Source organism: Theobroma cacao, chromosome 3 (assembly GCF_000208745.1).
Source record: "Theobroma cacao cultivar B97-61/B2 chromosome 3, Criollo_cocoa_genome_V2, whole genome shotgun sequence".
Taxonomy (NCBI): Eukaryota; Viridiplantae; Streptophyta; class Magnoliopsida; order Malvales; family Malvaceae; genus Theobroma; species Theobroma cacao.
Window position 1 is genome coordinate 28,896,770 of NC_030852.1, and position 25,092 is coordinate 28,921,861.

Consider the following 25,092-nt stretch of genomic DNA (forward strand, 5'->3'; position numbering starts at 1 on the left):
ATATCATAAATTTTTTTTTTTAAAAGAAAATTTCTCCCCTTAATCCTGAACAATTATCAGCTTGAATAAAATAAATATTAAAATTAAAATGGGGAGTGGCTTGGGAGGTTAAAATAGTGGGGTAGGTGCCCGAACTTGAGTTCCGGTAGCTTGTCTTGGGTTTGTGTAAACAGTTACCCGTTTAGGCTTATACTACCTCCCTCGTTGAAAACGTTGTAAACAGATTTTGACATATTGATAAAAAAAAAAAAGAAAAACAGAGGGCACTCTCAAAGTGAGGCATCGTCGTCGCTTTATGATGATCATGTAGATAAAGAAAGATAACAAAAAATCCTCACGCTTTTTCCTTTGTCTCTTCTTCTGTAATAAAAACGAACAAACCAAACCAAACCAACCGCAAACCCTAGAAGAAATCACCCTTCAATCTTCTTCTCCATCTCTCCCGGTTCTGTTTCAATTCAATTCAATTAAGCATTTACAAGCGGGGCGGAGTTTTTATTTTATTTCTAATGGCTTCTACTACTGCCACGTGGTCGCCGAGCTCTCCACAACTCCGCTTGGCTTTGCGTTGCAGGAATTGCAAGGAGTCAGGTGTGGTTTTCGTGCGGGCGCGGACGGGGAAGCTCGATTGTTCTTCTGTTCGCCTGCTATCTGTTTCACGAAGCAGGAGGAAGGGACTGGAACGCCGTCGTAATGGTGCTTTGTGGATCGTATCGGACTCCACAGCAGGGTCGGATACTTTTTCCGGATGGTCTGATTCGGATACTTTGGAAGATTCCGTAGACTCGAAAAGCAACGGATGGTTTGGAGGTATTAATTTACTATTCCTTTAATATACTTATCCAACTATAATTTGCTTAGTATGTTTTTTGCATTATATTTTTCTTACACTAAATTATTATTTAGTATCTGTCAATCAACGTAGGTGTTCCATAGAAATGAAGTATATATGTAGCAGATGATATTTAGGGATAGAATTTGACACTTGTATAATCTCGTCTTCTATTTTCAGGGTTGTGAAGAAGGTTTGGGCAAAGTGGGGGAATGGGGTGTTCTAATCATGCTTGAATGGGTTTAAATTAAAATCATTGGTTTCCATTTTATGGACTAATAACAATTTGTAAGTAGCTTGCTTTCAGGAATAATGGGAGCTGGATCAGCTGGACTTGTTCTGGTAGCAGGGCTTTCCTTTGCAGCTATGTCCCTAAGTAATCGAAGCACTTCCAGTAAGTAGTCTCTCTCAATTGCACTAGGTTCTGTTTTGTCATGATCTTCTATCTGTTTTTTATGCTCTTACTTTTCTCCTTTCTGTGTTCATTGGAGTTAATTTTGATGAAATTGGCAACCATCTCTCAAGCAGTAGTGATGATGTTCATACCATTTGTTGACCACAGGGCCAAAACAGCAGTTGCAGCCCTTAACAACTCAACAGGAAGTCTCATTGGCCTCTGATAATGAGAGTGATAAATTTGAGGAGAATGAAAGTGAGACAGGTATACATAAGGATCTTTCGTCACCTTCAGAATTTAATGACACTTCTACTGATAATAAACTTGATAATGATAATGGAACCTACTTAGTAGACAGTTACACATCCAATGGCAATAGTGCCACTAACACCGTTCCAAATCAAGAAGACTTGCAAACTGTTTCAGCTTTGGATGGAATGTCAGTTGGCCAGGACACAAGTCCAATATCTCCTAAATTGCCTGAATCTGACGTTGTTGGTGGCTTTGTTGTTGCATCAAGTCTTAGAGAATCAAATAGCAACTTTGATATCAATTCACCTGAAGCAACTTCTGAAATTGAAGACAAGTTGATTAATGTCAGAGAAACTATCGACACTAACTTGTCTGACCCAATAAACCTAGACAATGATCTCAACGAGGTAAAGCTTGGCTCAGAAGGAAAAGAGAATTATGATATCTCAGTGGATTCGACTTCTAGTTCCAATTCATCCAATGAGCCTGTGATTATAAGCGTCTCCGATAGTTCAGAGTTAGAACCAATTTTAGAACCTCAGGCTGTACCCAGAGACAATCTGGATACTGTAGAATCATCTTCAACTGAAGAAAACCTTGAGATTAGCAAAATGTCGCAGGTCTCAGCTGAAATAAAGAATTCATCTCTGGAAGTGAACAACTTAAATGAGAGTGAGTCATCTGAAACAACCTCTGTGTCAGCACCAGCTCATCCATTAACAAATGAGCGAAGCAAAATTGATTATAATGAGATAAATGATAGCAAACCAGTTTTTGAATCTCCAACTCCTAGGAGTTCCTTCTCCCCTGCCGGTATACCTGCTCCATCTGTAGTTTCTGCAGCTCTACAGGTGCATCCAGGGAAGGTTCTGGTTCCTGCAGTGGTTGATCAGGTTCAGGGGCAGGCACTTGCAGCCCTTCAAGTTTTGAAGGTATCTCATTCTCTCTAATATGGTGAACAATTACAGTATAAGCCGCCGCAGATGATATGAGGACTTGCAACCTATTCCTCATATATGTGAATGTTTTCCAGGTTATTGAGGCTGATGTTCAACCTAGCAATCTATGTACACGTCGCGAGTATGCTCGGTGGTTAGTGTCTGCAAGCAGTGCTCTTTCGAGGTACAAGTGTCTTTCATTTTACTCCTATGCATGGTAGTATGTTGGTATTTGGGAAATTAGCATCTAATAGCAATATAAAATAGGAAAGTTTGTACTTACTCGTAATACCTTTTTGCTGCTTGCAGGAATACAGCATCAAAAGTTTATCCTGCTATGTATATTGAGAATGTTACTGAACTGGCATTTGATGACATCACACCTGACGATCCTGATTTTTCATCCATTCAAGGTGAGAATAGGATGCCGTATCCTTGGCTGTAATATTGGTGGAGTTACTTTCATTTTTGTTATAATCATTGTTGCTAATGGAATTGGATATTTCAGGCTTGGCAGAGGCTGGACTTATCTCAAGCAAGTTCTCAAATCAAGATCTGCTTAATGACGATCTAGGCCCATTTTATTTCTTTCCTGAAAGGTTATTACTGTTCACACATTGAATTGTGCAATATAAGCTGTCCTATTTAGCTTGATTATTGTTATCACCAATACAAATCTTTCCAGTATTTTATTTCCCTAAAGATTGGCAGGTTTTTTTTTTTTTTGTTTCTATATCTATGAAGATTCTCCATTATTTTCCCAAAGTTGTGGTTAACCATTTTCATTTTAATTTATTCATAAATATGTTCATAGAACTTGTGCATAAAAAATGTAACTCTCTGACTTAGCCTGAATAAAACCTAAATAATGAATGAAAATTGCGTTGCAGTTTTACTTTTTCAGTTACTATTGCTTTGTTTTTGGATACAAGGCAGCTGTACTTCTGGCTTTTTGATTGGCTTCTCATTTTTGATGCTCCAGCCCTCTATCACGCCAGGATCTTGTAAGTTGGAAAATGGCCCTAGAGAAAAGACAACTCCCAGAAGCTGACAGAAAGGTTGCCTATGTTTGAGTTTGTTTATTTGTTCATTTCATCTTCTTTGCTGCATGTAGCTGTGAGTATATTTGGTATTAATTTTACCTTTGTGGTCATATATAGATCCTCTACCAACTTTCTGGCTTTATAGACATTAATAAGATAAACCCAGATGCATGGCCCGCACTTATGGCTGACTTGTCTTCTGGAGAACAAGGAATAATAACACTTGCTTTTGGTAAGTCATCTTCAATCGTAACTACTTTCTCTAAGTTTCATCTTGATTTTGTTGATTGATATGCCTTCATTATTATTATTATCCTGACAGGTTGTGTGAGACTGTTCCAGCCAGATAAGCCTGTGACAAAAGCCCAAGCTGCTGTTGCTCTTGCAACTGGTGAAGCTTCAGACCTAGTAAGTGAGGAATTTGCACGTATTGAAGCAGAATCTATGGCGGAAAATGCAGTGTCTGCTCATACTGCTTTAGTAGCTCAAGTTGAGAAAGATGTCAATGCAAGTTTTGAGAAAGAGCTTTTGATGGAAAGGGAAAAGATCGATGCTGTGGAAAAAATGGCCGAAGAGGCAAAACGTGAACTGGAAAGGTTAAGATCTCACAGAGAGGAAGAGAATATTGCCCTAATGAAGGACCGTGCTGCTATTGATTCAGAAATGGAAGTTCTTTCAAGGTTAAGGCGTGAAGTGGAAGAGCAGTTGGAAAGCCTGATGAGGAACAAGGTAGAGATACAATATGAGAAGGAAAGGATTAGCAAACTACTAAAAGAAACTGAGAATGAAAGCCAGGAGATTGTCAGATTACAGCATGAGCTGGAGGTGGAGAGAAAAGCCTTATCCATGGCCAGGTAAGGAAATAAAGTTTACCATTAAGTGGTAGCATTTAAATTGATACACCTCAACGGGGAGGACTAGCAGCATGTTCTTCATGCAGACATAAATATATTCAAGGATAAAGACTGTGAGATAACTTATGTGTGTTCTTACCTTGGTAGCTAAATAAAAAGGATGATACTCGTTCAATGGTCAATTGCTCATTTCACAAGAATTTGCATTCATCAGATCTTAAATGAACTCGCGCCTATCTGCTTAATCAATAAATGTCACCTTTGTTCCTAGGCAGAGCTAAGAACAATGTGTCAGACATGATGTTCAATGTGTAATGAGTAGTATTGTCATTTTAAATTGCAAAAGTATTTTTCTTCAGAATCTGTGTTCAAACTGCAAAAGTTTTACCCTTTGCTAACTGCTAATCTAAAAGAGTAGGTAAAGTTATCGAGTTGAGATACACAACCTGGCTTGATTTTTATTATGAATTTATTTCTTTATGGTGATCAAATTAATATTTCTCCTGCAATCATAATCTGTTTCTGTGGAAGAATAAATCATGAATACTTTTAGCTTTTCTTGTTTTGGGTAATATCCTTTTGGAGATTCATTATTGCCTTCCGTTTTTCTGTCTCTATTTTGCCAGTCACTTGCCCACTTAATTTATCTATGCAATGGGTGTTTACTCTTGTGCTATTCTCATTTGATTTTTAAAATGGATTACTCCTTATTTACGTTACAAAACCTCTATAATTCAGGGCTTGGGCTGAGGATGAGGCAAGAAGAGCAAGCGAACAGGCAAAAGCCTTGGAGGAAGCTAGAGATCGCTGGGAGAGGCATGGCATCAAAGTGGTTGTTGACAATGACCTCCGCGAAGAGAGTGTTGCAAGAAGTACATGGGTAAATGTTGGGAAACAAGTTGCAGTTGAAGGAACTATTAGCAGGGGTGAAATTTTGGTAGGCAAGCTCAAGGTATTAGCAAGTCAAGTAAAAGGGAAATCGAGAGAGTTCATCAGTAAGATTGTCGAGAGGGTCCAGCATTTGATAGCGGTGCTGAAGGAGTGGACCTCCACGGCAGGTGCAAAGGCGGAAGAACTGAAAGACAAGGCTATCTTGAAGGCGAGTGGATCAGTGCAAGAGTTGCAGCAAAGCACAGCCGGATTTAGTTCGGCCCTCAAGGAAGGTGCAAAACGGGTGGCAGGAGATTGCCGGGAAGGAGTTGAGAAACTCACTCAGAGGTTCCGAACGTAGTCCTCCCATTTTATTACTTTTTCCCCTTTCTTGGGCCCCAATAAACAAATTTTGCAGCTGAGAAGTATGTTGTTTATGTGATCTTCGGCCAATTCACATCAGTTCTTCGGCTCCAATAAACGAATTTTGCGGCTGAGAAGTATGTAATTCATGTGATCCTTGGCCAATTCGCATTAGAAGTGACGTAGTAATCAATTCAATGATGGGTGTAAAAGAAAGTGTACTAATAAATTAAATGAAATTTACTGCTGCTCTCTGTTCTTAGCGGTGTTACGTTTGGCATTTCATTGATTTGATCGAGAATTTAAAATGAAAATGTCTTGGTGAAGAAAATAAAATGAGTTAACAGATGAGTTCATTCATTTCGTTTACCCTAAAATCAAACCGCCCAACTTAATTACGATTGTATCAGTCCGTTAAACTTGACGATTGGGAGCTTATGAAAGGTTTTATGGTAGTTCCAAATATTAATTGATTACCGAATTAATTTGGAAAGTCAATGAAAGTTTAATGCCCCAACAGAAAGAAAACACTGAAGCCTACCAAATTTCACACTCCGTTGAATCAGCAACTGACACAGGAACTCTACACCATTTAAGAAGGGCATGCCTATCTGTTTTATCAATGAAATAAGCTCTCAAAACTGCAGATCAATCGACAACGACAAATTTCAATAGCTTAGGGTTAAGAAAGGTACAAAAGTAATTGTAATGGCCTAAGGGGCAGAACATCTCGAGGAATTTGGAGATCTGTGCAACCTTACCAAATACCAGAATTGCATGTAGATATGGTGATACATAAAATTCAAACAAACACGAGAATTTAAAGACATTACTTCTTGCAATTTCTCATCTCTAATTCAAATAAAACAAGTTTCAGCGCATAGTTTTTAGTCTCAAACAAAATACAAACCATGTTCTAAACAAACTTCTCTAACTGGTAAATGAGACCATCAAGAGCAAATCAAGAAAAAAAGCTTCACTTCTTCTTTTCTCCACCTCCAGGATGGGCCCTGCATGGAAGGAAAAGATTCACTACCATATTCTGATTGCAAAAACGCCACCTCAAAACATTAGACAATAAATTCTCGTTTCCCCTCAGATATAAGATATTACCTCATCTTGCGGAGAACACTAGACATCTCCTCACGCTTCTTCTTTGCCCTCTTGTGGGTTCCCAACTTTCTTTTAGCTACCTTGAGTGCTCGCTTGTCCTTACCAACTTTCAGAAGCTCAGTAATCCTCTTCTCATATGGTGCGAAACCAGCAACTTCCCTGATCAAGTTCTTCACAAAATGGACTCTTTTGCTAGTTTTCTGAATAAAATAGAGAAATCAGAACTATGCCTTCCACTAAGAAAATACCAGCTATAAAAGGAAACGCACTTCACTAAAAGTCCAGGCTGAAAAATGTCCTTCTTAAAGGATAATTACAAAGAATAACTACAGACTTAATATGGCAATTTAAAAGTATTGCTACTTTTACCCCATACAGTTTTCCCTTTCTCTTTTTCAATAAAAGACTATTACTACATAAGGCTTAATCAGTACAGCATCTACTTACTCCTTTCCGATTAGAGGGACGTGGAGCCAACTCCTTCTTGGTTACAATGTGGCCCTTGTTCAGTCCTACAAAGAGGCCACTATTTGGCTGCTTGGTAGCCATACCTGCTTAAGTAATACCAAATCACATACATAAATAAAATGCGAAACACGACATTCAAAATGCATTTAAATCATCTTTAAAACCCAGATCATACAACCACTCTGATTGAAAACCTGTTTTTAAAAAGGATTGACAAATACAAATGATCTTAACTTAGGACTCGAACACTTAATTTTTGGTTCTCCATAAACCACTAAATTTCACAGGATATATTATCATCAACAGTTAATCCAAAACAAAACCTAGGTGCATATTCAAAATGTCTCAAGACCAAGATCAATAACTATATAACATGAACAATTTTACTTCGAGTGAAATGAAAATGGGCTTTAAAATCTAAAGCATTAACTTCCAAAATGGAATTTAAAAAATCACCAAATATAAAGAATAGCATATAAAAAATCCAAGCTTATGACAAAATTAAACTCTGAACAGCCAAAATCATTAGCATCATAAAAACCCACCAATCAAAACAGAGCAGTTAATAAACACATCTTAAATCCTCTTCACTCGATGAAACCAGCTAAAGCAAATCAATAGCCGAGCTTAGTCTTTCATTTTACTAAAAACTAAAGCAATCTGACAGAAAAGTTTCTGTTTTTCTGTTCGGAACTTCGCTCCCTAAGCAATCAAATAAGAAAAATATTCTGCAGAGATCAAGAAGAAGTGAAAGAAGGAGAAATACCTGTTGAGACGGAGACCTGAGGCGGAGTACAGACAGAAATTAGGGTTTTAGGTTTCTGACTCCTTTTATAGGCAGCCAACAGCAGCTAGCAATTTTATAGCCCACACCCGGTAAGCCCGCTCAGTCAGAAAGACCAACGTGGCACAAGTTGTGACCCATTCGGTCCAAAATCTTTAACTATTCTAGCTCTTGATATTCGGGCCTAGCCCACACAAAGCAAAACATTTGGTGAAGGACTTATTAATTGCACCCTGTCTGGCCCTAAAACATGGGTAAATAATCAAACTATAAAAGCATATTGGGTTCATGAAATAAAATAAGATAGTAATTATGAAATAATTGTTTTATGAAAATAAAATAATTATTATATAGTTTGATTCTATGAAATAAAATAGGATAAAAATTGTTATTATAATTCGTTATGATGTTTGATTGGTAAAAATAGTTTTGAAATAATAAAAGAATTAGTGATAAAAAGATGAAAATATCATTTATTATAATATTAAATTTAAAATTTAAAATTTTTACATTTTATAATTTATAAAAAAATTATTAATAAATTTTAGATAACTAGATATTATTATATATAGAACTATAAGAAAAAGTTATGCTAAATGTGTACATTTGATCCAATAATATATGTATGTATTTTAAAATTTATGTTATAAAAGTTAGAGTGTCTCGGTGCTTAACACTCATAGTCATAGATGAGGTTCTTTTATATTATAGAGAATAATAACATTGCAAACAAGTAAAACGAGATGTGCTAAAAGAGACGAAGAGCAAGAAGGATTTGAGCAATTTTTGAAATACTAAATAATGTGATTGATGGGATAGATAAAATTTAGGAAATGTTGAAAGTAAATGTAGCTAGAACAAGATGGGAAGAGCTTAGTAAGAGATAATATTTGGAGAAAAAGCTTAGAGAGGCTGTTGAGTTTCTAAATCATTAGATAAATTATCAAAATTCTATATATAAATCAAAAAGAAACATAGTTACTCAACAACAATATGCACGTGACAGAAGAAAACATTACCCAATTATCTAGTAGGGTAGTGGATTTTTCAGATGTTCATGCTACTGTGGTATAATGGGTTTTGTGACACGCAGCGACTTTGTTTTTTTAGGAAAAGCACTTGTATCTTAAGTTATAATTAAGAAAATAATTTTTTAACTATCTCTATGTCTTAAGTTCCTAAGTCAAATTTGTAGAACTTCCCATAATTAAAATTAATTTAACAATCTTATCACTTGTTTTGGGATTACTTTCATTATTTCATGCGGTGATATAACTGTTCTATTTGTTTTGAGTTACATTTATTGCTTTTTGTAAATTTACATATTAATATTGAAAAAATATTATGTTACTATTCAAAATCAAATATCTACACTACTCAACGAAAATAAATCTTCATGTATTTACCGTCATGATTTTTTTTTTCATAAATAGCCAGATTGTTGAATTGTAGGATAAAATAGCCAAACTCATATATTTTATAGTTATATCTACTTCCACCAAGCAAATATCTAAGAGAATCTAAAAATATATACTAAGATAAGAAATAAAATGAATCGCCTGGACTTGTCAAGCCATGTATGCTGTGATGCAATTCGCCTTTTCCCTTCTTAAATCTCTTTATACTTGTCAAGCCATGTGTGTTGGGAAGAATTCCGAGGCATCGTCCCTCCCCAGTCCCCTCCTTAAATCCCTTTACATTATCTAATTCTTATTTGCAAAGAAAAACCTGTTACCGACCTCACGTTCTTCATAATTTCACATGACGCTCCCTAAGTCCCCCAAAACAGAACATAAAAGCATCGTCAAAGTGGCCAAGTATTCAATGGATTCGCAATGGCTTCACCCTTTGTGAGCTCACCTTCATTAAGCACATTTCTACAGTACATAATATTATATTTATATAGAAACATCATGGAATATTTTCTTCATTCATAACATATATTTCCGTACCCAAAAATCATCAATTCTGCCAGATCTGAGCTGTCTATGGAGGAAGAACCAGTACTGCTAAATTTCATGGATGAAATGACTTTTCTACAATATTATTTTACTTCCTAAAAGTGCTTGAATCCAAAGCCTAAAACCTCTTCAAGTACAATATTCCATCCTTCAAAGGATTTGTTCAGTCTAAAGGCTCACTGGGCATCGAGCCCTCAACTCCCCCTCGTCGGCATTGCACCTAATACTCGTTATAAACTAATGGTACTCTATATTAAAAGAAGTCGAAACTTGCCATAATTTATCCATAACTTTTTGTATTGTGCACTAGATATACTCACTTTTTAATAAAAGTATGGTTTTTTTAATTAAAAACAAATTAAACTCTATTCTTTAAACAAAGATAATATATTAATTAATAATTAAATATTCAAATGTTCTATAAAAATATTGCTTGTTACTATTTCATTGAGAATTTTTTATTTAATTAATAGGTTAAGTAGAGATCAAGCTTGTTTTAAATTTTGGGAAAAGATATGGAAAGAAGAAGAAATCAAAGGCGAGGTCACTAGTCAGACAACGTTGTTCATGTTGGAAGTTGGAACATTACTTTCTTTTTCTTTTGTTTTTAAATTGATGCGGTGAAAATTGAAAAATGTTTTTGAACGGATTTAAGAGAGGAGAACAACTATGCAACTGTTCAAGCGAATTCTTAACTGTTCATAAAAATGAGGCATAAAGATATGAGCGGATCATAAAAATGATTTATTTGTCCGATAGGACCAATATGCCACTGCAACTCTCCACTTATTTACACATTAACCATCTGCCAGTTGGAAAACAGACAAATGATGAGCCTTCCCTTCACACTCACTGCCCACTGCATCGGAATCCAACACCTCTTCCCCCCACACCAAACTCTTACTAGACTTTGACTTGTAGGTAGCCCTGTAAATTTTCGTCCTTGTCTTTTCCAATACTTTTGCCTGTAAAATGATTACACCTCAGCATTAACCCAGTCTCAGAACATCCCTCCTTATCAATTAAAGTCCATGTTTTTAATCGTTTTCTTGTCAAGGAAGGTTAGCATACGAGGGAAATGAAAGTTCATGGTACTAGGTTATTGAAATCCCATTTGTTGTAGATTAAGAAGCCTTCCTCTGTTTGCTCTAAAGTTTTGTTTTGTTTTAATGATCAGACAGAAATCTGGTATCTTGGGTAGGGTCTTTCTTATTTGCTCTTTTAGGTTGCTCTTTTTTTAATATATTTTAGTGATAAAATTGTGATCACCCAGCAGCTCATGACATTGAAACCCTAATGGTAGAAAGACCCAGATCGGTTTCTTGGTACAGCTATCAATTTACGAGCCACCTCGAGTTCCAATTATTTCTATAGCCATCATTTTCTATATCTGGTGAGTGCTGCGTTTTGACCCTTCACATGTTGTGGAAGCGTATTTCTCACTGATCCCATGTTTGTGCTGTTCCAGCAATTCCAGTTTGTTGACTTTGCTCTTGTTTTGTCTGCTTTGGAATCCATTTTAAATTATTTTTTTTTGGTGTGTTCAGTTGATAGAGCATCCTAGGGGAACAGTTGAAATAATCTTCTTGGGTCCTATTCATTATCTTCTACTCTGTGGATCAAAATCCTACTTTTAATCATTTTTTGCAGTTGGTCTATTGAGTTTTCTAGCCTTGGTTTGTAAATTGTCTGTCAATCAATTACCGAATTGGAATATTCGTGGGAGTCCTTTGCTTGGAGCAGAAATATATAGTAAAACTTCGATTTTTTTATTTCCTTAGCTTCAAATTGCGTAGTTTGAATTCTCCAATTTCCACAGCCACTGCTGCTTGAATAGATGTGATTTTTGGTATTTCGTCCAATTCTCAACTCATTAATCAAGTTTCTATTCTAAGTTTCTGTCTGGTATTTCCTACATCAGTGTACCATTTCCCTTCTTTCTACACCATATACAGGCAAAATCCATGTTTTATGATCTACATTGTCATACTTAGAGGGTAGGCATCAATGTCAATCATATGTGGCCTCCCACTCCTTGAATGTGTTTACTGTCTGGCATGTGCACGCTGGGCATGGAAAAGATGCCTCCATACTGCTGGCCATGACAGTGAAACATGGGGCCTTGCAACTGCCGAAGAATTCGAGCCTGTCCCTCGACTATGCCGCTATATTCTAGCTGTTTATGAAGAAGATCTTTGGCACCCCCTTTGGGAACCCCCTGGAGGCTATGGGATAAACCCAGATTGGTTGATTCGCAGAAAAACTTATGTAGACACTCAAGGACGGGCTCCTTCATATATATTATATCTTGATCATGATCATGCTGATATAGTCCTTGCCATTAGAGGCCTTAATTTGGCAAAGGAGAGTGACTATCAAGTGCTTTTGGACAACAAGCTAGGAAAAAAGAAATTTGATGGTGGCTATGTTCATAATGGACTCTTGAAGGCTGCTGGATGGGTTTTGGATGCAGAGTGTGAAATTTTGAAGGAGTTGGTGGAGAGGTATCCAAATTATACTTTGACGTTTGCAGGACATTCTCTTGGGTCAGGTGTTGCAGCCATGTTAGCCTTGGTGGTTGTGCAGCATCAGGATAAACTGGGAAATATTGACAGGAGGAGGATCAGGTGCTATGCTATTGCACCTGCAAGGTGCATGTCACTAAATTTGGCAGTCAGATATGCAGATGTCATCAATTCTGTGGTTCTTCAGGCAAGTTGATTTTTTTTCTTTAATTTTTGACCTTTTTGTTTGTTGGGAATGTTACTATTAGTTGGTCTAAAATATTACTGGCATTTATAGAAGGCCCCACTGAATTCTCATTGTTCATTGCAGTACCTGTAGTATTAGATCATGCTGCACTACATGTTTTTTACTAAGAAATATGGGATATGAGACTTCTCATAGTTGTGAGTTACATGGTGTCTTTCTTCTGATTACGATAAAAGAATGATCATTGAGAGCAAGGCATGAATGATTGCTGGAGAAAGATAAAAGAACGTTCGTTGAGAGCAAAGGTATGAATGGTTGCTGGAGATTAGTTATTTAACACAGCGGGATCAATTATTACTTGTAATGCTTTATTCTTCATTCACTTGAAAGTTTATCACGAGCTTGATGGGTGGGGAAGGTTTATGCTTTATACGAGTTTTGTTTATGATAATGTGGAAATTCTGGCAAAGGACTTCCGAGGGTGGTCATTAAGTTCAGTCTAACTTCAGAGGAAGTAGAATGGTTATTATGAATGCACCTCAAGATGCATGATAACTTGTTGAACATGAGACTGATGGGAGAGAAGAAGCATCTGATGGAGGAGTCAGCTTCTGCAGAATCTCAACATAAGGTGTAATAGAAGTTTTAATGCTCCATTTTAAGGTGAAAATTTTTTATGAAGTGACTCCAAGATCACATTCATCATAGTGAAATCTTATCTGTCGATCGAACCTGCTGTAACTGGCACTCCTCTTGTCCTTGAAGGTCAGGGACCTGACATTTACCTTCAAGAGCAAGGTTCAAGAGCCAGTAAGGGAAGTGAACGAAAAAAGAAAAATAGGACTTGCTGTATTCCAATGGATATCTAAACTCTAACATACATTTTTAGATGTGGCTATGTCTAATACAGTGGCGTAGAAACCAAAAGGAATTTTGCATATAGGGTGATATGTCTGATTTATTGTATGAGTAGCTCTGCAAAACTTGAAATGCATTTTCTTTGTCCACATTGGAAGATCTTATTGCATTTACACTGATAGTGGTTCCAAATGTTGAAAGCATCTGGTTGAGATTATATTAGTTGGGGATATTTTACATCTGTGAATCAGGGTATTGATTTCTGTCAAAGAGTGCTGCAGCTTTTTTGTTTTGATTTTTATTAATTTAAAATCTTCAATCTATTGGTTATTATATTATTATTGTTATTTCTTTTTTGTATTTAATTGTGGTTACTCCTGAATTAGGATGACTTCTTGCCACGGACAGCCACACCTTTGGAAGACATTTTCAAGTCACTTTTCTGGTATAGTTGGACTTTATCACCCATTTTAATTATTGTTTCATTTACAGCCGGTAGGCTCCTCGAGTGTGCTAACATCCTTTGCAAAGCTAGTTGTATGACCCGGTCCTCTGGTTTCTCCCAATAAATAACAGTTATTGGCACATGAAGAAAAGGGGAAAAAGAGAGAGTTATAGCCCACTTTATTACAAATCAAAGTGTCCTTAAGTTTTGAAGTAATCTATTGACAAATTTTTGCTTTCTTCGTTTGAACAGTTTGCCATGCCTACTATGCCTGAGATGCATGAGGGATACTTGTATACCAGAGGAGAAGATGCTTAAAGATCCAAGGAGGCTGTATGCACCTGGTCGCCTCTATCACATTGTTGAGCGAAAGCCTTTCAGGTATAATGAGGCACAACAAGTGTAGCTCTCTCCTATATATTTGCTTAGGGCTTACTGAGTTTGGTTATTGGTACTTAACTAAGGTGGTGTCATCATTGAGAATGCCTTGCCAGGCTGGAACTCAGCACAGGTTTGTATGTTGGGCAGGTGTCTTAATTCGCTTTTTCCATAAATGCAAAGTGTGTTGTGGTCATTATCAAATAAAGAAATACTTACAGGCCTCGGGTCTTATGTGTTTATCTTGTATCTAATATCTTTTTAATTAAAACTTACAACACAGGAATGTCTCATGATAAATAGATTCACTAGAATGCATAAGATATTATCACCTGTTGATGGACAATCCATTATTCATCACTCCTGCAGATTAGGAAGATTTCCACCTGTTGTGAGGACAGCAGTGCCGGTGGATGGGAGGTTTGAGCACATAGTTCTTTCTTGTAATGCCACTTCAGACCATGCTATAGTATGGATAGAGAGAGAAGCACAGAGAGCCATGGATGTAAGTTCAAAGCTGCTTTATTTTCATGGTAATGATCTAATAAATGGAGCCAGAGCTAATTGATGAATGTAATTCATATATAGCACTGTACATGATTCAGACTTAGAGTATATTTGGGCAAGAGTTTTCATACTACGCCTTACATGAGTCTCTTTCTGCTGATTGGTTTCTGTGCAATTTGTTCTCAAAACTACTTTTTGAAATTAAACCTCCTCATCTTTGTTTTGCCACTTTGCTTTAGTTAATGCTGGAGAAAGATAGGATCATGGAGATCCCAGCAAAACAGAGAATGGAACGGCAGGAGACCTTGGCTAGGGAGCACAGTCAAGAGTACAAAGCTGCACTCCAAAGGGCTGTTACACTATCAGTGCCCCATGCTTATTCACCTTCTCAATATGGGACTTTTGAAGAGTCCGAGGATGGGGAGAACTCCCATAAATCTAGCGGAGAATCATCGGTTGGATCATCGGGGCAAAGCAAGAACAAAGAAAGCTGGAATGAATTGATCGAACGTCTTTTTGACAAAGATGAATCTGGGCACATGGTGCTTAAAAAATCACATAGGGATGATTGATGATGCAAATTCAGGGATAAATTGGATAGAACAGAAACGATTATGTTTGTGATGAACAACATTCATTGATTCATTGGTACTCATTTTTCACCCCATAACAATTTTCACTTGCCGTTCTTGAAATCCTGAAAGCTAAACACAGGTCGGTTAGAAAATGAACCTAGATGGGGGAGAATAACCAACACTACAATCTGTGTGACATGGACAGTCATTGGCCATTGCAACCATTTGTTAGACATTGAAATGCAGAAGTTGGTTCTTTGCATTGAATTGACCAAACAAAATGGGGACTGATTAAGTAACCAAAATCAATGGCAGGAAGAAAAACGATCATGTTGGCGATGACTTAAAGGCATAATCAAACTTGAATGGGACAGGGCCACTAGCCACCGACTAACGCATTTTTGTTTTAGCCAGTCATAATTGCTATCACCTAATCACATCAACAACATTTCTTAATAATCTAGCCGCAGGTTTTTTTTTTAAGAAGAAATTTTTATCATTTGTGGGAAATAAATTTTCAATGTATTCATTTATAATAGATTATTAGACCTCAAAGATAAATTGAGGTAAAATAAATATGAATCATTTTGAGAGAAGTTTAGATTAATTACAAAATTTACCACTCTATTCCCTTTGTGAAAAACATGTCTAGGCTACACTTTCCTCTAATTTTTAGAGAAGATTTTGTATGACATTAATCAAGTCTGAATTGAAACAGAATGTGATAACTTGAACAGTCAACATGCTATGGATTTGAAGATCAACTCTCCTGTAACCCAAGTCTCATGCAAAACTCAGTCCCCTATATACTGTACGTTTACATGCACCATCAATATTTAACGCAATCCAATCCATATGGAGAGGTGACCAGTCAATAAAACTTTCTACCCGTGGGTTAGCAGAGGGCCTTCCAAATTCCGAACCAAAGGAGAGTGATGAGAATATAGCTTTAGCCCAGCCATTCACGAGATATAAACGATTTTTTTCTTTTCTTTATGTAGTTTATTATAAACTACAAATAAAAATAATGTACTACTGTATACTGGGGGTATGAGCCATGAAAGGTAAAATTTTTGTTTATTACCAAAAGCAATTTAATTTTTTTATATAAAATATACTCCTAGGAAGTATCGTCAAACACTTTGCTTGAAAGGAATTATAAAAGGACAATTATAAGGTTGATCCGTCTTGTCCTGCTTGGGTGGATAGTACTTCCCACGGCAAAGGTACTAGTAAATTCAGAATCGACGTGTAAAAACGAAGCTAAAACAGAGTTCCCAAATCGCATGGGAGGTTCTGCTTTCTGCTTTCCTGGGAAATCTATTTGGATTTGAATTGAGCTTCAATTTCCTGTTGGTCTCTACCAATCGCTGTCGCTGTTGCATCCGTTCATGGCTTTACTTCATTCAATTTTTCTTCTTCTGCTTTTTGCCTGTTCTTTCTCCAACATCTCTGCTGAAAGGTAAAGGAAACCCGATCTCATTTTATTTTCTTAAATTATACTTGTTTATTTTGAAAATGGGTAGTGGAAAAATTTATCCATATTAAAATGTTTGTCTTAATTCTGAATGAGGCAATCAATCCATTTCCCATTCAGGATTGATGAATTGCATGGTGTTCTTCGTCTGGGTTTTTGTTATATATCTTGTATAGTCATGCATACGTGATTATATTGTGGAAGTTATCCTGGATAACTCTTGAAGTAATTGTGTGGATATGACTGTTTTAGATGATAGTGCAATTTTGTTGAGTGATTAGCACTCTAAAATGAAAGTAAAAAACAAATTTTTGTGCCATTAGGTTTCATTGAGCATTTTATTTCAATATAACGTAACATTGCTTCTATAGATTCTGAATCTCTGGTTAATGATTTATCTTCATGATCTTCATCTGCTATATTGCTAAGGAAATGTCCAGTCTCTTCAGCCGTTGGAAGTCCGTCTTCTTTATGATAACTTCTTCGTTTATAACCTTTTCCTTTTGGTATTATTTTGCATGAGTAGCCGGAAGGAGTTGAGGGATGAGGAGGTTCACGAGGAAAGTGTTATACAATCGAGGCTTTCAGCTCAATCAAACACGATTGACCCATCACGAGTAATGCAACTTTTATGGCAGCCAAGGTCAGGTATTGATGGATTTCTTGTTTGCCTGCTCATGCCATCTCATTGAGACGCGTGTTTACAGAAAATTTCTTTTCCCTATAAAGTGGCTATTCTTCAATGGCATTGCATTACAGTTTTGCATGAACTTTATAAGATTCTCAATTTATGCAAATATGCCTGCTGGACTTTTTGCTTTCATTTGCACATTTTCGGTTTTTTATTAAAAGTCTGACATTATTTTGCTTCCAATAGGGTCTTTCTGTATAATGGCTTTTTATCAGATGAGGAGTGCGACCACCTAATTTCTTTGGTATGTTTCTGCCCCACTGTTTTCACTACTTCAATTCAATATGCCTAGACTGGTTTTAAGTACTTGTTCTGGACTTAGGGTCATGGAGCGAAAGAAGGAATTTTAGGGATCAATGATGATCGAGTTAATGTTGGGACAAACAGGCAGCTCACAAGTTCTGAACCTTTGCTGAATACAGAAGTGAGTTCTGTTGTTTTATAAGCTAACAATATCTACATACTCTATGCATCTCTTGTTGGCAACCTATTGAAGTAATTGTTTAATAATAAATTGTTGCATACTCAAGAACTTGATTTTATGCTTGACATTCTTTTTTCTCTATTGTGAAGTTGACACTCTGGCAGATGGAAGGTAGTTTACTAAGTATCTCTTCAATAGTGTTTAAGCCATTATCTAGCCAATCTTGGTAATTCATTCTCCTTCTGGCTTTTGCTCAGAAATTTGTCCTCAATCTACTGACTTTTGGTGTACTGTGAATATGCAATAATTAATATCCTCATCTTTTTGTACTGTGTGCTGCCCTATACACCACACATATAGGTACCAGAAAAGCTAGAAAGAGAACTCAACATAAAGCCTCTACCAATTATCTTTAGTTTCCAACTTGAACCCATGCTATTAAATCTCTCTAAGTTCATCTTCATTTGGATAGGGAATGGCAGGTATAGTGATATAACATTCTTATATATATTTGTGCATTCTAGGATAAAGTACTTGCAATGATTGAGGAAAGAATTTCAACTTGGACTTTCCTTCCCAGAGGTATCCTCAACCATCCCCGTTCCTCATCTTCCTGATAGTCTTTTCTCTTAAAAGGACCTTTTTCTCATTTCATTATAACTTGATGTTCATTTTTCTTCAGATAATGGTGAGCCTCTACAGGTTAGGCGCCATGGACTTGAGGGGACTGAACAAAACTTGGATTATTTTGGCAATATTTCCACAGTGGCTTTAAGCGAGCCTTTGATGGCAACTTTGATTTTGTATCTTTCAAATGTTACTAGGGGTGGTGAGATTCTTTTCCCCCACGCAGAGGTGAGAGAGAAACTATCTTAACCCTCCTCTGAACTTTGCCTAAATCGGCTCAAATTTATCTTGACTCAATAAAGGGATTTCCTACTCTTTCAGCCAAGGAGCAAGATATGGTCAGATTGTGCAAAGTCCAGCAATATCGTAAAACCCGTTAAGGGAAATGCGATTCTGTTTTTCACTACTCACCTCAATGCATCTCCTGATGGTAGCAGCTCACATGCCAGATGCCCTGTTCTCGAAGGAGAAATGTGGTTTGCCACCAAATTCTTCTGCCTAAGGGCTGTTAAAGGGGATAAAGTCTCATTTGACTCTGATGGAAATGAATGCGTTGATGAAGATGCTAATTGTCCTCAATGGGCTGCTCTCGGGGAATGCCAGAGGAATCCTGTTTTCATGGTTGGTTCTCCTGATTACTACGGTACATGTAGGAAGACTTGTAACGCTTGCTGATGAGGAAACCTGTATATGATTTGATTCTATTGTTCTAATAATTACCGGTATATGTAGTTTTTCTCAGTAATTCCTTGTACCCGGCCCCCCAGTCATTCTCAATTGCTTCAACAGAGATAGTTGATCAATTTTAGGGAACTTCTTTGTCTTGGAATGGTGTTATTATTCCCATTGACTGGTATAATTGGCAATTTATGGTTAAAAACAATTTCCTAAAGAGTCATAGCATGCTTGACTAGAATCATTTTCCACATACCTCTTCTTCATCTAGAAATCCAAAGGTTCCCATGTTAAAATGCTATGTCTACAAACTATGCCCAAATCATTGTAGGCTTCATCTGCACTGCACACTAGCAGCACCACGACTGAAAACTTGAAAACAAACAAGCAAACACCGAAAGAACAGATTAAGCATCATAACCAGTAATCAAATCAGACGCAGCCTTATTATTCCATCAGTTTGGCAGACGGTACCCAAATTCGATTCTTGGGCAGTTCCAAAAGTTTTTTAAATTATAGAGCAAAACTACAGCTCAAGGGACCAACGAAAAAGCTGAAAAAATAACAGTACAAAGCAAGCATGGAAGTGGGTTACATTCAAAATTAAGGATTTCCTTCTCATGTCAGAAATCAAATCCGTCGGGTGCTATTTGCAGAATCCACAGAAGGATCCGGTTTCTTCAAAGAACAAGAGGACTTGAATGCTTCAATCTGGGATTGACATTTCACGTAGTCCCCTTTGTTTTCTTCCAAACACTTCTTCAAAGCCTCAACGTCGCATGGCGACTGTATCTTCTTCACCCCGTTAATCTCTCTCTTCTCGTCCATCTTCTGAAAAGCTCTTGTTTGGACGTGAAGAAAGCTGTGAAGACGAAAAGAAAAGAAACGAAAAAAATACCAAAACAACATAAAGGGGAACGACAGTCCTTTTATCCTTTCTCTTATTTTCAGCCGCTAAACGACAACGTCTGCCTGACAGTTAAAGTAGGATAAAACGCATCGTTTAAACAAGAAAGAAAGCGTACGAGAAAAGCTAAGTGATGAGAAAATTGCCATATAAGGAGGAGCCAGAGAAGAGCGCCAGAACAACCAAATTTGAAAACCAAATCAAACCTAACGGCTACTCCGTCTCCTTAAGCCTATATTTTTCAATAATTCAATCAAATCTTTATCACTCAGTGCAAAAATTCATCTCGAAGGTTCGGCTATTGATTTCCAAATTTAAATTCGGAAAAGAAAAAAAAATCAGCCAGTAATAAGATCTTCTGTTATGGGGCCGAACCAGGGTCGAAAGGCTCGAGTGATAGCGAAAATCAAAGGGTTTACAGATCTGAAAACGGAGTCCGCCGACGAAGCTTCCGGGAAGTGGATTTCAGTTCACAAGCCTAAGGGAGATGACTCTGAGTCCGTCACCATCTCTTTTGGAGACCAATCAACAAGGCAAGAAATAATAAAATTATTTTTAATTTAGCGTTCTTGATTTATGAAAGCAAGAAAAGAAAGCTTAGTTACCTTTCTTTTCTCAAAATATACTTTGCAGTCGTAAAGAGTCATATGAATTGGATTATTGCTATGACCGAAACGAGGGAAATGCTTTGGTTTTTTCAAGAGAAGTAAAGCCACTGATTGAAGATGTTTTTAAGGGTCATAATGCCACTGTCATTGCCTATGGAGCAAGAAGCAGCGGAAAGACTTATGTAATTCAGGTCAGTTAAATCTTTTCTTTTCTTTTGACATTACTGTTGAATAGTTTATGTTTTTCATTTTTGAGAATGTAATTATCAAGAGAAGCAATTTTGATTTTTTGAAGGGCTTGGAAGAGGAACCAGGTTTAGCGGTTCTATCCATGACTGAAATCCTTTCTATGGCAGAGAAAACTGGCAAGTTAATTAACATATCTTGTTATGAGATTTCAAAAGACCATGCTTATGATCTTTTAGATCCAGAAAGGCATGAAGTTTTGGTATGGGAGGATGTTGCTCGCGGCAAAATTCAACTCAAAGGACTTTCTCAGGCAAGTTCTAGTATAGTATGTTTTTCTAAAAGACAAGGTTCTAGTGTGTTTAGCTGACCTCTTGTTTCATTGATTAATTCATTTTTCTTTTTCCAGGTTCCTGTGAAGTCTGTTCAAGAATTTCAGAAACTGTATCTTTCCGGTCATAATTCACAGAAACAACCTCAGAAGATATTGGCTGAACCTCATCATAGAAGCCACAAAGGCTTAATCATTCATGTATTTCATACCAATAAGTCAGATGCTCTTCCTCTTGGGAAGATGAACTTTGTTGATTTGGCAGGTTTTGATTTTAGTTATACTCAATTGTTTTGTATGGTATTTTCCTATTATGGCTTAATAATATCCCCTTTTTACTCCCTGGTTGGTTTTACAATTGCATTTACCAGGTTATGAGGATGCTAGAAGGAAAAGCACTGATGGTGTTAATCTCCTGGAGAATAATAAAATTAATAAGTCCATATATGCCTTACAGAATGTCGTTTATGCTTTAAATGCCAATGAAAGCCATGTACCCTATCGAGAAAGTAAGCTAACTCGAATGTTGCGGGACTCCTTGGGAGGGACAAACAAGATTCTGATGGTCGCTTGCTTGGTAAGGTTTTTGGTTTCATATTTTTGACTTGAATTTTTGTTTATTTTCCAAAGCTTGATTTCGATTTGGAGTTGATTTAACTTTTTTTGAGTGTAGAATTCATCCTTTTGCCAAGATTCCTTGTACATGGCAAGTTTGGCTTCTCGTTCTTGTAAAGGCATCAACAGGGTTATCCCTGACTCCACAAAGAAAACCAAAAGTATGGTAAGACCAACGGTGCTTTCTTCATACAAAAGCCGTATACCTGGGAGCAATTCTGCCACTGTGACAAAACAGATCGGCACACGAGTGCGATTTCCAGAAAACAAAGCCAATGTTAAGGCTTCGGCAATCAAAGGAAGGTACGTAGTGATGGCTGCTATTTGCATCAAGCTACATAATATTTTCATCATTGTTGCTGTTCTTTGTATATGGTAATTTAAATCTTCCATATTTTTTCAATTCTTGAAGGAAACTTTTTCATGAAGCATGTCATTCCACCAAATCGAAGAAGGCATCTCAGGAGGTACTTGGTTTTCTATTTGCCCAGGAAAAAAGCGTAAAGCTTTCTGATTTTGTAAAAAGATAAAAAGAATCTGATCAATACTTCCAATCTCTTTTTTGCATGAATAAATGCAATGTTTTACTATTTGCATAATAGTTAAAGTAAATAATGCATTGAATATGATGATTAGAATATTCATCCTATGGTAAGCCTCCTACATTTCAATGCAGGAAAACTTGTCATTAGAAATTGTCTCAGCCATTGAACATAACATACAGGAAGAGGTAACATTTTTGTAAAACTTCTTGTGGTATTGTACTATTCTTTTTTTTTTTTCTTGTACAGGGTGGTATTGTACTACTCTTTTTGGTGAATTATGCATGTGTATCTAAGACTGTAAATCAGTTGCTGAAATTTTTCGTAATTTGGAAGTTGTTATCATTTGTGCAGGAAAAGTACTGTTCAGGTATTTTAGAAGCAATAGGACCTCCTGTAGAGGTAAACTCCTTTTTAAAACCTCTCTCTTTTAATAGTATTCAACAAATGTGTGACGAAAGTCAAATTTTATTTCTTGTACACCATTCATTGATTACTCCAAAGAACATAAAATCTATTTCAGTACAGAAGAAGTCAGTATGATGATTGTACACTACTCAGCAACCTCTGGCGTATTTCAATAGCAATGCTATTGAATATTTTTTTTCATGTTTAATGGTTTCATTTTACCCTCTTTCAGGAACCTTCCCCATTAGGAGCTCTTAGTGCAGAAGAAACTGACGTGCCAGTTAAGGCTTCCAACACACAAGAAACCAAGCTGCCAGATGAGGTGATTTACCTTCGATTTGTCATTAAATGCTTGAGGAGCTCAATTATCGATTGAAGTTGCTATTTGATTTTTAAGGTTGTTGTGGCTAACGAGCATAATCACGACAAAGCTATTCCAAATATTGACAGCAATGCAAAAGCACTTTCTTTTGTTGGAGCAGGTACTTGGCATGTCAAATTGAAAAGCTGATTTAGTGGACAAGATATGACATGTAATTATACATGAACTATTCCATTTTTTTTGGCAGATCAAGCCATGGATAAGGAGAACAACTTTTTACTTGTCAATGAGAATGAATCACCACCAATTAGTGCACGATTACAGGAGTTGTCTAATAATTTGAAATTGCTTTTTTCCTCAACTCCATCATGTGTAGAGATGCCACCAAAGACTGATGTTTCATTGTATGGTCAAGTCTCTACTGAAATTTTGGAGCCAAAAACTCCTGAACCCAGTTTGCCAGTAAATGATAAATGGGAAATTGAAAATACCAATTGCAGCCCTTGGAAAGCACTCAGTGCACATAGTTCCAGAATGAAGGTTGATTCTAATCTACAGTACTAAAATCTCCCTCTGTATTTAATTACTTGACTGCTTAATTAATCATTTTTTCCCTATTTCAGAATTCTCTTGTTGATGAATATATCAGATTCTTAAATACAGCTAGCAAGTAAGTATATGTATTACACAAAGTTCTAATTCTTCTATATCCTGTAATTCCAATCAGAGTATGTTTTCTAGTGACTAGTAATTTTTGACATTCCATTTGAAGGAAATGATTAATTAAGCATTAATGGTTCAGACTAATTTAAACTCTGTTCCTTTCACAAGAGGAAATAGAAAGACGGGACCTTTTTAACTCACCATATTGAAAAATGTAATTCTAACTGAACAAATCACTAGGCAAATGCATGAGTGTTAGAATGTGACAATAGAGGTAAAGCTCTTTCTTTTACCTTAGCGTCTGTAGCATTTATTTTTTTCACTTTATTGTAATCTTGATCTCACAATAATCATCATGTCTCTCATTTCCAATTTCATTGTATACTATCGATGGGCTAATCTTTGTTTTTTTTCCCTCTTTTTCCTACTAACAGAGAAGACTTGAAAAGATTAAAGGTGAGGATCACATAACTAACAATCTCAGTGTTATTTCCTATTGTCATAAGTCCTAAATGTACATCTTTATTCAGGGAATCGGAGAGAAGAGAGCTACTTACATTCTTGAACTTCGTGAAGAATCTCCAGAACCTTTTAAGAATGTAAGTACCATCAAAAGCATGGAGAGAATCTCCATGTTATTAAGTAGGTTGTTGGCTGGCTTTCGGTTGTCTTTATATTCTAAGTAGTTGCATTCCAAGTATTTACTGTCTTCGGGGGAGAATTTTGACCAATAGCTAAAATTAATTTTTACAGCTTGATGATTTAAAGGAAATTGGACTTTCAGCAAAGCAGGTATCTTTCATTTATTTCAATATTTTATATGATCTGATGTGGCTTTAGCTGTTTACTGCTAAGTTGCAAAGCATGTTTTATGACGTTCTTTTATGCCCAAATTTTGGTTTGTTATTTAACTCTGGCAGTGCCTTGAATTATAGTCGGTTTGTTCATTTCATCTACAGATCAAAGGAATGATGAGAAAGGAAATTGGAGGGCTCTTCAATTAGACTCTCAAAGACGATGGATATTGAAGAATCTGTATCAGCGTAGAAAGTATGTTACTGTAAGCTTGCTACAGGCAACTTGAAGTTGCCAAATGTATTTATTTGCTTAGATTTTTATATGACTTTCAGATATTCATTTTCTATATTGCTTTCTCACTTGAAATTGCTCATACAGAATTGTTTAGCATTGGAGTTAGATGATGTCTTACTTTTCTTTGATTTGTATTTAAAATCTTATCATTCTTTTTTTTAGAAAAAATGCCTT

At 36.5% G+C, this 25,092-nt stretch overlaps 5 protein-coding genes across 9 annotated transcripts; 4 read left to right on the plus strand and 1 right to left on the minus strand.

Annotated features, from left to right (window-relative positions):
* On the plus strand, window positions 234–5,832 carry LOC18605582. Of its 4 annotated transcripts, XM_018117393.1 has the most exons (11): window positions 234–810; window positions 1,140–1,226; window positions 1,395–1,493; window positions 1,584–2,413; window positions 2,515–2,603; window positions 2,729–2,832; window positions 2,928–3,018; window positions 3,402–3,477; window positions 3,580–3,694; window positions 3,785–4,316; window positions 5,055–5,832. In XM_018117393.1, exons 1-11 carry the CDS (start codon window positions 510–512, stop codon window positions 5,545–5,547), a joined length of 2,817 nt encoding a protein of 938 aa, XP_017972882.1. In that variant the 5' UTR covers window positions 234–509; the 3' UTR covers window positions 5,548–5,832. The 4 variants fall into 4 exon arrangements, with proteins under 4 accessions (XP_017972882.1, XP_007038720.2, XP_017972884.1 ...); XM_007038658.2 differs by having other exon boundaries at window positions 1,395–2,413; XM_018117395.1 differs by having other exon boundaries at window positions 235–810; window positions 1,013–1,226; window positions 1,395–2,413.
* On the minus strand, window positions 6,250–7,972 carry LOC18605583 (60S ribosomal protein L36-2). Its single transcript, XM_007038662.2, has 4 exons — window positions 7,897–7,972; window positions 7,110–7,213; window positions 6,663–6,862; window positions 6,250–6,559 (listed from the first exon to the last, which is right to left on the minus strand). The coding sequence occupies exons 2-4, from the start codon at window positions 7,209–7,211 to the stop codon at window positions 6,526–6,528; spliced, it is 336 nt and encodes a 111-aa protein (XP_007038724.1). The 5' UTR covers window positions 7,212–7,213; window positions 7,897–7,972; the 3' UTR covers window positions 6,250–6,525.
* Window positions 10,718–15,470, plus strand: LOC18605584. The gene is made up of 5 exons (XM_007038663.2): window positions 10,718–12,587; window positions 13,832–13,890; window positions 14,143–14,271; window positions 14,638–14,773; window positions 15,015–15,470. Exons 1-5 carry the CDS (start codon window positions 11,883–11,885, stop codon window positions 15,345–15,347), a joined length of 1,362 nt encoding a protein of 453 aa, XP_007038725.2. The 5' UTR covers window positions 10,718–11,882; the 3' UTR covers window positions 15,348–15,470.
* On the plus strand, window positions 16,485–19,461 carry LOC18605585 (probable prolyl 4-hydroxylase 12). Of its 2 annotated transcripts, none has more exons than XM_018117531.1 (7): window positions 16,485–16,812; window positions 17,354–17,470; window positions 17,705–17,762; window positions 17,841–17,942; window positions 18,467–18,524; window positions 18,625–18,797; window positions 18,891–19,461. In XM_018117531.1, the coding sequence occupies exons 1-7, from the start codon at window positions 16,742–16,744 to the stop codon at window positions 19,242–19,244; spliced, it is 933 nt and encodes a 310-aa protein (XP_017973020.1). In that variant the 5' UTR covers window positions 16,485–16,741; the 3' UTR covers window positions 19,245–19,461. The 2 variants fall into 2 exon arrangements, with proteins under 2 accessions (XP_017973020.1, XP_017973022.1); XM_018117533.1 differs by having other exon boundaries at window positions 16,486–16,812; window positions 17,354–17,475.
* LOC18605587 (kinesin-like protein KIF22) lies at window positions 20,177–25,046 on the plus strand. The gene is made up of 17 exons (XM_007038667.2): window positions 20,177–20,684; window positions 20,785–20,950; window positions 21,055–21,258; window positions 21,355–21,541; window positions 21,648–21,853; window positions 21,950–22,194; window positions 22,304–22,358; window positions 22,568–22,621; window positions 22,788–22,835; window positions 23,074–23,163; window positions 23,239–23,323; window positions 23,411–23,703; window positions 23,787–23,833; window positions 24,261–24,282; window positions 24,357–24,425; window positions 24,580–24,618; window positions 24,786–25,046. The coding sequence occupies exons 1-17, from the start codon at window positions 20,515–20,517 to the stop codon at window positions 24,828–24,830; spliced, it is 2,025 nt and encodes a 674-aa protein (XP_007038729.2). The 5' UTR covers window positions 20,177–20,514; the 3' UTR covers window positions 24,831–25,046.

Coding starts and splice junctions, on each gene's coding strand:
- LOC18605585 (XM_018117531.1), top strand. CDS start 16,742: ATGGCTTTACTTCATTCAATTTTTCTTCTTCTGCTTTTTGCCTGTTCT. Junction 17,471..17,704: donor CAACTTTTATGGCAGCCAAG/GTCAGGTATTGA, acceptor TGCTTCCAATAG/GGTCTTTCTGTATAATGGCT. Junction 17,943..18,466: donor AACCTTTGCTGAATACAGAA/GTGAGTTCTGTT, acceptor TGTGCATTCTAG/GATAAAGTACTTGCAATGAT.
- LOC18605587 (XM_007038667.2), top strand. CDS start 20,515: ATGGGGCCGAACCAGGGTCGAAAGGCTCGAGTGATAGCGAAAATCAAA. Junction 22,622..22,787: donor AACATAACATACAGGAAGAG/GTAACATTTTTG, acceptor TCATTTGTGCAG/GAAAAGTACTGTTCAGGTAT. Junction 23,324..23,410: donor ACTTTCTTTTGTTGGAGCAG/GTACTTGGCATG, acceptor TTTTTTTGGCAG/ATCAAGCCATGGATAAGGAG.
- LOC18605584 (XM_007038663.2), top strand. CDS start 11,883: ATGTCAATCATATGTGGCCTCCCACTCCTTGAATGTGTTTACTGTCTG. Junction 13,891..14,142: donor ATTTTCAAGTCACTTTTCTG/GTATAGTTGGAC, acceptor TCGTTTGAACAG/TTTGCCATGCCTACTATGCC. Junction 14,774..15,014: donor AAGCACAGAGAGCCATGGAT/GTAAGTTCAAAG, acceptor ACTTTGCTTTAG/TTAATGCTGGAGAAAGATAG.
- LOC18605583 (XM_007038662.2), bottom strand. CDS start 7,211: ATGGCTACCAAGCAGCCAAATAGTGGCCTCTTTGTAGGACTGAACAAG. Junction 6,863..7,109: donor GTCCCTCTAATCGGAAAGGA/GTAAGTAGATGC, acceptor TATTTTATTCAG/AAAACTAGCAAAAGAGTCCA. Junction 6,560..6,662: donor AGTGTTCTCCGCAAGATGAG/GTAATATCTTAT, acceptor CCTTCCATGCAG/GGCCCATCCTGGAGGTGGAG.
- LOC18605582 (XM_007038658.2), top strand. CDS start 510: ATGGCTTCTACTACTGCCACGTGGTCGCCGAGCTCTCCACAACTCCGC. Junction 1,227..1,394: donor AAGTAATCGAAGCACTTCCA/GTAAGTAGTCTC, acceptor TGTTGACCACAG/GGCCAAAACAGCAGTTGCAG. Junction 2,833..2,927: donor TGATTTTTCATCCATTCAAG/GTGAGAATAGGA, acceptor TGGATATTTCAG/GCTTGGCAGAGGCTGGACTT.